A 13,440-nucleotide genomic window follows, 5' to 3' on the forward strand; every position below is an offset into this window, starting at 1 on the left:
CTATACTAAATATATAGCTAAATATGCACATATCAGTGGCACAACATGGTGTAATCATTGAGCAATACCAACTTCTGAGCATCCTTGAACGATCTTGAGCATCATAGAGGACTTCATAGCTTACTTGGCTCATCAGGGATACCACGGCTCATCAAGGAACCAAAATGGCCCATCTTGCACCATGATGGCGCAACATGTGCAAGGATAGCGCAACAGGCATCGAGTATGACGCAAGAACTTCTAGGTTGGAGCAACATCACCATCTTGGGACAACAACAACATGCATGGCGTAACAAGGCCATGGTTGGCGCAACAACATACTCCATGGCGCAACATGAGTACCTCATGGCGCAAGAGATGTACCCCATGGCGCAAGAGGGGGTAGTTTAGCGCAAGAAGTAGTGCCCTTGGCACAACAACATCCTTCTTGGCCCAACCCTTCAACAGATGGCACAACAAGGATCCCTTGTTGCTCCATATCACTCCCAAGTGCTCCAAACATATTCCAGATGCTCCAAACCCCCTTCTATATGATTCGTTCCTTTGACACTTGATCCGTTCATTTGTCAGACGATCCATTTCATTCTCAGATGATCCGTTCCTTTGGCACATGCTCCATGAACCTCAAGTGCTCCATATAGTTCTAAGTGCTCGAAATGCTCTATGAACATGATCCAAATACTCCATGTTGGACTAGACTTCATACCTCAGCACATTTTATCATTAATCTAAACATAAAGAATTTTGCTTATATCTTTAAACCATTTTTACATAATAATTTAAATTAACGATTATATAATTACGATATTGATCTTTTTATAAAAATATATTTTGCAAATATATGTTTAATGATTACGCTTTTTAAGTTTCTAGAAACGAGTAACATGGACCATTCCTATAAAGTAAATTTTAACGTAGATCGGATATTAATAACAATGTATATATTTATTTTAATACTCATTATAGAATTAAATACACAAATTCTATCTTTATAAATTAATAATTACTTGTAAATCTTTGATTAGTAATTATGAACGGTGGTTTTCACGGGTATTAATCTAGTTAGTAATAAAAGAGAGTGCGTATAGAATTACCGTAGTAATATCAACATTCTTTATTTGAGCTATTTTGTTCGAAATGATTTCCCGGAGTGGTTTTTTTTAGTCGGTAATGTGTCTTTTAATTAGGGTTTTTCTTTGTGTCTCTATTTTGTGGCAACTTATTCTCCTCCAACAAAAAAAAAATCTAGTAGTTAGAATAGATCCGACTGAAGTAAAAACACCATTAAACCATACATGTAGAAAAAAAATGTCTTAATTTTTTTTTCTATGTTTTTTCTTTTTTGTATCGGAAAATAACGGAAAAAAAGTGCAAGTTGGCAGTGTTACAGCTTCAAGCGACCACCTTTCTGACTTTAACTTAATCTGTGTTCCACTTTCAAGATAAGCAGGTCAACGCTCATAGTTTAGCCGTAAATTAATTAACGACCCTCTATACCATTTAAACCAAACCTGCATACCACAGTTTTATTATTACTTGAGCCTAACCTACACGTAGTTTTATTATCCGGGCGACTATATCCTTTTCCCTGGCACACAAGATGTCCTTAAATAGACTTCAAGTCTCTGAGATTCAAGTACCATTTATTAAACTTATAACTACGCTTCCTTTCTTTCACGAAAAAGTAATGTTGCCGACGCTCTTAACCAATCCGAAAGTGGTGGAACAACAATGTTTCAAGGCCATAAACGTTAACAATGATATTAGTGATTGTGGCATGCTGCGTAAAGGCACACAACTACCAGAGAGTGATTCAACTGTTGATGCAAAACTAAGCTGGGTACGCTCACAAATAATAGGTGGGGTTGCTGAGATTCACACTCCATTTGGAATACGTAAGCTCACGTATGCCGATCATACAGCCACGGGTCGATGTCTTGAGTACATAGAAGACTACATCATCCACGCTGTTCTTCCATTCTATGGTAAGGTTACATATGCGTGGTTTTTTGTATTTATATACGAATTATTTAACGTGATTAATTCTGCAGAAAAAAAAAACGTTCCCGATGGTTTCCTTAGCGCTTTTAAAAGCAGCTTTAAGTTTATGGACAGCTGTCCTTGTCCAAGTAATGAGATTTTGTGTATTGACATTCAGGTAATACTCATACAAGTGATAGCTATGTAGGAGATCAAACTATGAAAATGCTTCATGAAGCAACTGAGTTCGTCAAGAAATGCTTAGGCGGAACACAAGATGATGCACTTCTTTTTTGTGGATCGGGCACTACAGCAGCCATCAAACGGCTCCAAGAGGTCATGGGAATCTCTATTCCATCAGTTTTAAGAGAAAAAGTACTAAAATCATGCCTAACCAGTGAAGAAAGGTGGGTAGTTTTTGTTGGTCCTTATGAACATCATTCCAACCTCCTTTCATGGAGGCAAAGCCTAGCGGAAGTTATAGAGATCGGTCTGAACAATGAAGGATTAATCAACATGGATGATTTAAAGTCCCAACTGAATCTTTATCGAGGAACTGGACGCCCGATGCTTGGTTCCTTTTCTGCTTGTAGTAATGTCACTGGAATTTGCTCTGACACCCGTTCTCTATCTCGCTTGCTTCATGAATATGGAGCTTTTGCATGCTTTGATTTCGCAGCAAGGTACGATCTTTTATTTCTTTTCATAACCTCTTAATCTATCTAACATAACTGGTTAGACCCTCGATCAGTATGAAACTGATATCTTTAATGTTGAATGTTGAATAGTGGTCCGTATGTAGAGATTGACATGAGGTCAGGTGCTGATGATGGCTACGACGCCATAGCTTTAAGTCCACACAAGTTTCTTGGAGGGCCTGGATCACCGGGGATTCTTCTGATGAGCAAGACACTATACAAACTGAAAGATTCTCCCCCTTCAACCTGTGGAGGTGGAACAGTTAACTTTGTCAATTGCTTCAATGAAAAGGTACGCCAATCACTAGAAAACTGGCCATCTTGGCACTGCATGGTTTGTTAATTCAGTCGCTAAAAAGGGACGCTTTTGCTGTTTATAATCGGTTTCTAATGTTAATGACATCTAAATTCAATCTAATCCATTCCAATCGTTTCACATCCTAGGACACACTATATGTTAATGACATAGAAGAAAGGGAAGATGCTGGGACCCCGCAGATTATCCAACGAGTAAAGGTAGCTTTAGCATTTCAAGTAAAAGAATACATTAGCTGTGAAGTTATTTGCAAAAAAGAGCGCAATTACATTGAAAAGGCACTAGAGAGGCTTGTCAAAAATCCGAACATATGGGTGTTGGGAAATACGACGGTAGAGAGACAACCAATTCTATCTTTCCTTGTTTACACGACTACAGACACTTCAGATACTGAAGCAGGGACACATAATAAGCCTCTTAATGGGGCTTTTGCTGCTAAGCTTATGAACGACCTTTTTGGTATCCAAGCTAGGGGAGGGTGTGCTTGTGCGGGACCCTATGCTCATTTCTTGCTTGGAATCGATGAACAACATTCGCTGTCAATAAAATCTGCAGTTGAAATGGTAATTAATATTATTTTTACATTTCTCCACGGACAATTTAACTTTTTTTTTTCCAAACTACTCTAATAAAAGAGTATGATCATCTAAGCCTCGACCAAGCCTAATTAATAATGTCTGTCTATTAGAATATCTAAACTTTAATATCTTGGTGTCATATTTCTTCCATAGTTGCATTGTCCCATATAGTTCTAGAAGGGGAAAGGGGACGATGAAAAATTGGGAGAAAATGGTATGCATTCAAGTTATATAGTATAGCTACCATGTCCAATAATAATATTAACAACTTCAATTTCTTTTTCATGATTACATAGCAATATTCTTACATTTACCAACCATGTTTAGGGTTCTTTTAGAATTTATCTTTATCTATTCATTGATAGGGCTACAATGGAGCAAAGTTGGGTTGGACAAGAGTAAGCTTCCCCTACTATATGTCCAATGAGGAGTATGAATTCATTCTAGCCGCGATAGAATTTATAGCTAGCTACGGACAAAGATTTCTTTCCCTCTACCAATTCAATTGGACTACAGGCAGTTGGACTTTCAAGACTAAGGCTTTCGAGGAGATTATGCTCAAGGAAAAGGACTTAAAGTTTTGCACATTATTTTGTACCAATGCAACCAAAGCATTTCAAGTGAAAAGAACCAAACTGAAGACACATAATTGTAAAACAACTGAAGGTGCTTATATTGATACATATTCATTTTATCTGGATGTTGCAAATTACATTGGGAAACTTCTTCCGAAGTTCCCATCTCATCATACAGTTCCAAAAGTTATAGACCTCGACCATGTGATTTATTTTGTATAGTTGTGGCATTGATGAGCTACGAGTCTATGGAGGAAAAGAAGTATAATTTATAACTTAGATTAGTTACAATTATGAAGATATATTTGATTGATTAGTTTTGTAGTTATTTCAATGATATGTAACTTATTTTACTAATAATGTTTATCAAAAAATTTTACATACACTATTTTTATGTTTCCTTTACGAAAGTTTATATATGTTGATTTAGCGTAAGTTTATGTTGAATTGTTTAATTTGAGTTATGCTCAATGTTTTATTTTATAAATAGATCAAATGATGTTTTTGTGTCGTTTATTACTATTAATGATTGGTAGCCAAAAACCCAGAAATAATATACCTCTGAGTCCAAAATGAAACTAGTGAGAAAACGAAGAAGGCCTCACATTTAATAGCAACCAAGTTTGAATGCAACGGTTAGAAAGCTTGGGAGCAAACACCGGAAAACGAGGAGAAATGTCCCACAACAGGGGCTAGGTGGAATTAAACAGAGGTAAATCCATCTACAAGGGTTAAATTGTCCATCAACAACACAAAAACTTTCCAATCCACCAAGATCATTATAAAGTCTAGTAAAATAAAAAAAAACATCCACAAAATTCAATATTCCCACCGGTAGGGAAAATACATCTATACAACCAAACAATGGATTTTATTTTATGTAATGCAACTGAAGTTCCAGGTTATCTTCAAATAACATTTAAACCATCAAATAAGATGTGTCCAACTAAATACCAAATTCCAAAATCATCTTCAACTTTCGTTACCCACAGCAATAGCCTACCCAACAATAACATGGGGCAAATTTGTTCATACAAAAATTTGCTTTTTGTATGAACTATTGGGGTATGATAAACCAAATGAAAAAAAAAATACAAGATATATAAATAAAATCACTACTTAAAAAGATAAATTATATTGAAATCTGATGTTGAGAGTTCGCAAAAAATAATATATATATATATATATATATATATATATATATATATATATATATATATATATATATAGATTTATATATATATAGGCTTAGGTTATTCTATTCTAACTAATTATTGTGTGGATGTAGGAATTATCTTGCACCAATCATTTTAGTTATTTTAAGAAAATGATTAATAAATATTATTGAATTAAAGATAATTGAAAAATACCATCAAAATTCATTATAAGGGTATTTTAGTCAAATAACATAATTTTAAAAAAAGAAAATTGCAGATTTTAGGGAAAAAATAATTCTCTAAACTTTAAAGTTTTGATTTTTCTTAATAATAATTATATTAATTCGGACATTCTAGAAATTTTATATGAAATGAATTTTAATGTTTTAGAATCAGTAACTACATTCATTCTTAAAGAATACAACTATGAACATAAATTACATCAATTCTGAAAGAATATGACTAATAATGGTTAACAATTACATTTATTCTTAAAGGAATAAAATTGAGAACAGTTAAAAAGCAAATAAAAACATTGAAATTAAAGTAAAATACTAATACATTCTAAGGGAATATTGTTGTTAATCCATTCCAACAGAATAAAAAAATCCATTCTGAATGAATAACAAGTCAATTCTGTAAGAATACAAAGTCATTATCATGCTGGTTGTTTCACATCACTATGTAATTGAATCCTTCCCTGTTAAATGAATCCCAACAAGATCCAAGAATGTCTTGAAAGTTGGCAACTGTAATTGAATCTGAATAACATAATTTTGATTCACTCTGTCTTTATCCCCTTGACAACGGGAATGGAATCCTATACACTTCAAATCCTTTATCTGTTGAACATCATAAAGTAAAAGTGACAGTCGGCATGAATAAAAGAAAATGGCATCACATTTGACATGCTTTTAAAAAAATCATCAACATGTTTAATAGATTTATCGGTAAATTGAATACCTTTTTCTAATTATTTATATTATCTCATACAGAAGGAAAATCATTCATACTTGGATAACTTGTGGCAACTTTGACGACAGGGGGCAATTTCATACGCTTGACAGAAGGGTGATTAGAGATAGTTTTAAACGCAAATCAAAACATATATTAGCATATCATTATGGAACCAAGAAAGAGTAATCAGATTCATACTTGATACTTGTGGATCAGGTTGTTCGTAAAGATCGTGTTGCCATTTGCCATCATCTTGCCTCTGCCTGCAGCAAGAAAGTCATTGGTTCAGGTAAAATAAACTTTTTTCTCATAATCTCCCTATAAGATACCAAAACTCTATACAAACATGACAAGTGATTAAATAAGATATTAGAGTTAGCTCTGTCTTCTAAGCCAGAGTAACAGTCTTCTGCTTCTTTCAATAAGGGACAACAACATGCTGGTGAGGAAATTACTAGGGTTCTTAAGTCATTTCCAGACCCAAATAAAGCTCTCACTTTCTTTAAATAAGCTTCTGAGCTTCCTAATCTTGTTCATAACACGGATTCCTATAACTATATGCTTGAATTGCTGAGGGTGAATAGGAGAATCGGGGATATGGTTGTTGTGTTCGATATGATGCAGAAACAGATCATTTATAGGAATTTAGGTACTTACATGATTATCTTTAAAGCGCTCAGAATTAAAGGTGGGATACGACAAGCTCCATTTGCACTCTTCCAAATGAGCAAACTTTGGTTTTTTTTAATGCGTACTCGTATAAAGGCCTGATTGATTTGCTTTTAGAATTTGGATTCTGTAAAGAGGCTTTCGAGGTATACAAAAGATGATAATGAAGCAGCAATAGCAAGATGATGATGTTGAAGGATGTAGAGCAATCGTGGTTTAGGGTTAGGTTGAAGAAGACGTGATGGATCAGTTATAAAGAATCAGTCACGATTCGAAGTTTGGTAGTGTGTCGTTGCTTTCTACCGCCAGTTAGTAGCAGACGATGAAGAACGAAAGTGGTCGTTGTGTATGCCGCTGTTCGCTGCCTTGCGCAGTAGAAGTCATCAATTCGATGGGATCGTCGGCGATGGAAGCCAACTTCGACCTTCCTCTATTCTTCCATAGTCGGAGGGTTGAACAATCGTCGGTGCTGTAATGGCTCTTGAGGACACATGGTGATGGGTATCGGCTGTGTGGTTCAACGATTGTGCAAAAATAACAACCATTCTTCCCCTTTTTTATTTGCAGGTTCGAGATTATGAACGATGGCGATGATGATCTTGGGTACGAAGAAGGTTGTTGATGGGGATAGGTGGAAGTGGTGAGACGTTGTTGTAAATCGAGGTGATGGTGGTCGTCGGTGGAAGTTTTTTTAATGGTGGAATAGAGTTTTTGACAGTGAACGGTTGTATATAAGAATGAGAAGAAATTAGGTCAAAGTTAAAATAACTAGCATAATTATAAAAAGTATTTGTGGAAGTTAGAATACTTGAACCTAGCTCTATATATATATATATATATATATATATATATATATATATATATTAAAACTTTGTTCCCTTATAAATAGTAAATTTTTATGTTTTTTTCCCCTTATTTTTTTAGCAATTTTGACACTTTTGGTCATTTTAATCAAAATTTTTATATTTTTTACGAACCTTTTAATATTCAAAGTTTGGCCACAAAACTTTAAGGAATTGACAACTTTGGTCCATTTTCTAAAAACTAGCTAATTCCAACCCCTTTATTTCTTTAACAATTTTGAAACTTTTGGTCCTTACAGTCAAAACTTTTATATATTTTCATAAAAAACACAAAAAACGGCCTGGGGCGAAGCCCGAGTTTTTCCGCAAATTTATAATAATAATAATAATAATAATAATAATAATAATATATATCGTTTTGCAATTTAAACATCACCCGTATATATTTCACTTAAAATGAAATATGTCATCTTTTCTAATTGATATAATTAAAAAAATATTTATAGATTTTAAATTCAAGTCTAAAAAATCATTAAGAAACATAAAAACGATACCAACTTCATATATATATATATATATATATATATATATATATATATATATATATATATATATATATATATATATATATATAGAGGAACGTTCAATCGAGAACATTTTCTTATCGCGAGAACATTTGAGAACAAATTTGAAAAACACAATTTTTTTAATTAAAATTATAAAATAATATTCATATAAATCAAAAAATATTTACAAACAAAAAAAAAACCCACTAACACACACCATTCACCACCCAACCAACACCACCCACTACCACCACCCATCACTAACCACCACCACCAACTACCACCCAACACCCATCATTACCCACCACCCACCACCCACCACCACCACCACCACCACCCACCTCCACCGCTTGCCACCACCACCCACAACCCCTATCTACCACCCATCACCACCACCTACCACCACCACCCATCACTACTCACCACCAACCACCAACCACCACCCACCACCACCACATGCCACCAACACCCATCACTAACCACCACCACCAACCACCACTCACCACCCATCACTACCCACCCACCACCATCACCACCACCAACCACCACCCGTCACCACCATCACCACCCACCACCATCACCACCCAACCACCACCACCCGCCACCACCACCCATCACCATCGCCCGCCACCACTACCTACCACCCATCACCACCACCCGCTACCACAACCCACCACCACCACCACCCACCACTACCCACCACTGCCCACTACCCACCACCCACCGACCACAACCACCACCACCCATAACCACCACCACCAACCACCACCCGCCACCACCACCCATCACTACCCACCACCACCAACCACCAACCACCGCCCATCACTACCCACCACCCACCACCATCCGCCACCACCACCCATCACTACCTACCACCCACTACCAACCACCACCCGCTACTACCATCACCACCAACCACTACCCACCACCCATCACCCATCACTACCCACCACCCACTACCAACCACCACCCGCTACCACCATCACCACCAACCACTACCCACCACCCATCACCCATCACTACCCACCACCACACACCACCACCACCACCACCAACCACCACCCGCCACCACTATCACCACCCAACCACCACCACCTGCCACCACCACCCATTACCACCGCGTGCCACCACTACCCACAATCACTACCTACCACCCATCACCACCACTACCCACCACCACCACCCATCACTACCCACCCCCACCAACCACCACCCACCACCACTACCGGTCACCACCACCCATCACTAACCACCACCACCTACCACCACCTACCACCCATCACTACCCACCACCACCCGCCACCACCATCACCACCCACCACCCAACCACCACTACCCGCCACCACCACCCATCACTACCCACCACCCATCACCACTCACCACCACCCGCCACCCCCCACCACAACCACCACCCACCACCACCACCACCAACCATCACCCTCCACCATCCCCTATCACTACCCACCACCACCCACCACCTATCACTATCCACCACCCACTACCACCCGCCACCACCACCACCCACCACAATCGCCACCACCACCACCCACCACCACCATCATCACCACCCAACCAGCACCACTCGCCACCACCACCCACCACCCACCAAAACCATCACCCGTCACTATCAACACCATTTGCAACCACCCACCCACCCACCACTACCCATCACCACACCCCACCACCACCAATCACCACTACCCCGCCTCCACCACCCGCTGCCACCACCCCCACCCCCACCTACAAAGATTTGTTATTGTGTTTTTGATTCATTAGGTTTTCTCTTGTATATAATCACATGTGATTATATGTATCGAGTCACATGTGATTATATGTATCAAATCATATATGATTTATATGTTATTAAATACATATAATCACATGTTGATTCAATAGTTGTTCTTGTGTATTTAATCACATGTGATTATATATATTTAATCACATATGATTCGTATGGAAAATATTTATTCTTGCGTCGATTCAATAATTGTTCTAATATATTTAATCACATGTGATTATATGTAATTAACCACACAAGAACAACAACTGAATCGAGAACGCGAAAATAAATATTTTCCACATAAATTCTATATGATCAGATACATATAACCACAAGTGATTATATACATTTAATCACATATGATATATGTGGACAATATTTATCTTTGTGTTCTAGATTCAATAGTTGTTCTTGTGTATATAATCATATGTGATTATATGTATCTAATCACATATGATTTATATAGACATCATTATTTTTTGTCCGTATAAATCATATGTGATTAGATACATATAATCACATATGATTATATGTATATAATCATATATGATTACAGTGGACAAAGAACAATTATTGAATCGAGAATGTGACAATGAATCCCATCCACATAAATCATATATGAATGGATACATATAATCACATGTGATTATTTGTATTTAATCAGATATGATTTATGTATACAATATTTATTTTTGCGGTTTCGACTGAATAATTGTTTTTGTGTAATTAATCACATGTGATTATATGTATATAATCATATATCATTTGAGGTGGACAAGATGCATTTTTTCCTTCTCGGTTCAATAGTTGTGCTCATGTACTTAGTCACATACGATTATACCTATAATCACATGTGATAAAATACATGAGAACAACTATTGAATCGACAAAGCAAAAATAAATTATGTCCACACAAATCATATGTGATTAGATTCATATAATAACATGTGATTATATGTATTTAATCATATGTGATTAGATTCATATAATCACAAAGCAAAAATGGATTGCCTCCACCACCCACACCCACCCACCACCCACCAAAACCACCACCCGTTACTATCACCACCACTTGCAACCACTTACCCACCCTATAATCACAAAGCAAAAATGAATTGCCTCCACCACCTACACCCACCCACCACCCACCAAAACCACCACCCGTCGCTATTACCACCACTTGCAACCACCCACCCACCCACAACCACCCATCACCACACACCACCACCACTAATCACCACCACCCCGCCTCCACCACCCGCCGCCACCACCCCCACCCATACCTACAAAGATTTGTTATTGTGTTTTTGATTCATTAGGTTTTCTCTTGTATATAATCACATGTAATTATATGTATCGAGTCACATGTGATTATATGTATCAAATCATATATGATTTATATGTTATTAAATACATATAATCACATGTGATTAAATACACGTGAAAAACTAGTGAATCGAGAATGCAAAAATGAATATTGTCCACGTAAATCATATGTGATTAGATACATATAACTACACGTGCTTATATGTATTTAATAAAATATTATTTACGTGGGCCGTATTTATTTTTATTTTTTCGATTTAATAATTGACATCGTGTATTGGATCACATGTGATTATTTTTATTTAATCACATATGATTTACATGGACAATATTTGTTTTCACGTGTTGATTCAATAGTTCTTCTTGTGTATTTAATCACATGTGATTATATATATAATTAATCACATATGATTCGTATGGAAAATATTTATTCTTGCGTCGATTCAATAATTGTTCTAATATATTTAATCACATGTGATTATATGTATTTAATCACATATGATTTATGTGGACAAGATTCATTATTTCTTTCTCAATTCAATAGTTGTACTCATGTACTTAATCACATGTGATTATATGTATCAAATCGCATATGATTTATATTGATAATATTCACGAGTCAATATTTTTTCTTATGTATTTAATCATATGTGATTGTATGTATTAATCACATATGATTAATGTGGAAAAAGAGAAACTATTTAATCAAAAACGCGAAAATGAATCTTGTGTACAGAAATCATATATTACTAAATGTACAAGAACGACTATTGAAAAAGAATGTGAAAATGAATATTGTCCATATAAATCATATCTAATTAGATACATATAATCTCATGTAATTAAGCACACAAGAACGCGAAAATAAATATTTTCCACATAAATTCTATGTGATTAGATACATATAATCACATGTAATTATATGCATTTAATCACATATGATATATGTGGACAATATTTATCTTTGTGTTGTAGATTCAATAATTGTTCTTGTGTATATAATCATATGTGATTATATGTTGTCCGTATAAATCATATGTGATTAGATACATATAATCACATATGATTATCTGTATTTAATCACATATGATTACAGTAGACAAAGAAGAATTATTGAATCGAGAATGTGACAATGAATCTCATCCACATAAATCATATATGATTGGATACATATAATCACATGTGATTATATGTATTTAATCAGATATGATTTATGTATACAATATTTATTTTTGCGGTTTCGACTGAATAATTGCTTTTGTGTAATTAATCACATGTGATTATATGTATATTATCATATATGATTTGAGGTGGACAAGATGCATTTTTTTCTTCTCGATTTAATAGTTGTGATCATGTACTTAATCACATACGATTATACATATAATCACATGTGATAAAATACATGAGAACAACTATTGAATCGACAAAGCAAAAATGAATTATGTCCACATAAATCATATGTGATTAGATTCATTTAATCACATGTGATTATATGTATTTAATCATATGTGATTAGATTCATATAATCACAAAGCAACCACCCACCCACCCACCACCACCTATCACCACACACCACCACCACCAATCACCACCACCCCGCCTCCACCACCTGCCGCCACCACCCCCACCCCCACCTACAAAGATTTGTTATTGTGTTTTTGATTCATTAGGTTTTCTCTAGTATATAATCACATGTGATTATATGTATCGAGTCACATGTGATTATATGTATCAAATAATATATGATTTACATGTTATTAAATACATATAATCACATGTGATTAAATACACGTGAAAAACTAGTGAATCGAGAATGCAAAAATGAATATTTTCCACGTAAATCATATGTGATTAGATACATATAACTACATGTGCTTATATGTATTTAATAAAATATTATTTACATGGGCCGTATTTATTTTCGTGTTTTCGATTTAATAATTGGCATCGTGTATTAAATCAAATGTGATTATCATCACATATGATTTACATGGACAATATTTGTTTTCACGTGTTGATTCAATAGTTCTTC

At 35.7% G+C, this 13,440-nt stretch overlaps 1 protein-coding gene and 1 long non-coding RNA gene across 3 annotated transcripts; one reads left to right on the top strand and one right to left on the bottom strand.

Annotated features, from left to right (window-relative positions):
* The first annotated feature begins 1,687 nt into the window (after positions 1-1,687).
* Positions 1,688-4,396, top strand: LOC145111623 (uncharacterized). Its single transcript, XM_079047889.1, has 5 exons — positions 1,688-1,985; positions 2,159-2,663; positions 2,769-2,970; positions 3,123-3,557; positions 3,938-4,396. The coding sequence occupies exons 1-5, from the start codon at positions 1,688-1,690 to the stop codon at positions 4,367-4,369; spliced, it is 1,872 nt and encodes a 623-aa protein (XP_078904015.1). The 3' UTR covers positions 4,370-4,396.
* Positions 4,397-5,819: 1,423 nt separating this feature from the next.
* LOC145112197 (uncharacterized) lies at positions 5,820-7,633 on the bottom strand. 2 transcript variants are annotated; one of them, XR_013710467.1, is made up of 3 exons: positions 6,919-7,633; positions 6,268-6,524; positions 5,820-6,146 (listed from the first exon to the last, which is right to left on the bottom strand). It is a non-coding gene; the product is annotated as an uncharacterized LOC145112197 (long non-coding RNA). The 2 variants fall into 2 exon arrangements; XR_013710466.1 differs by having other exon boundaries at positions 5,820-6,524; positions 6,919-7,624.
* Positions 7,634-13,440: the final 5,807 nt, after the last annotated feature.

Source organism: Lactuca virosa, chromosome 5, assembly GCF_052849685.1.
Source record: "Lactuca virosa cultivar CGN04683 chromosome 5, Lactuca_virosa_CGN04683_v6, whole genome shotgun sequence".
Classification (NCBI taxonomy): Eukaryota; Viridiplantae; Streptophyta; class Magnoliopsida; order Asterales; family Asteraceae; genus Lactuca; species Lactuca virosa.

Bases quoted from the DNA above. Each gene is read 5' to 3' on its own strand.
- LOC145111623 (XM_079047889.1), top strand. From the start codon at position 1,688: ATGTTGCCGACGCTCTTAACCAATCCGAAAGTGGTGGAACAACAATGT. The intron at 2,664-2,768 runs GTACGATCTTTT...AATGTTGAATAG, and splicing joins TGCTTTGATTTCGCAGCAAG to TGGTCCGTATGTAGAGATTG. The intron at 2,971-3,122 runs GTACGCCAATCA...TTCACATCCTAG, and splicing joins TCAATTGCTTCAATGAAAAG to GACACACTATATGTTAATGA.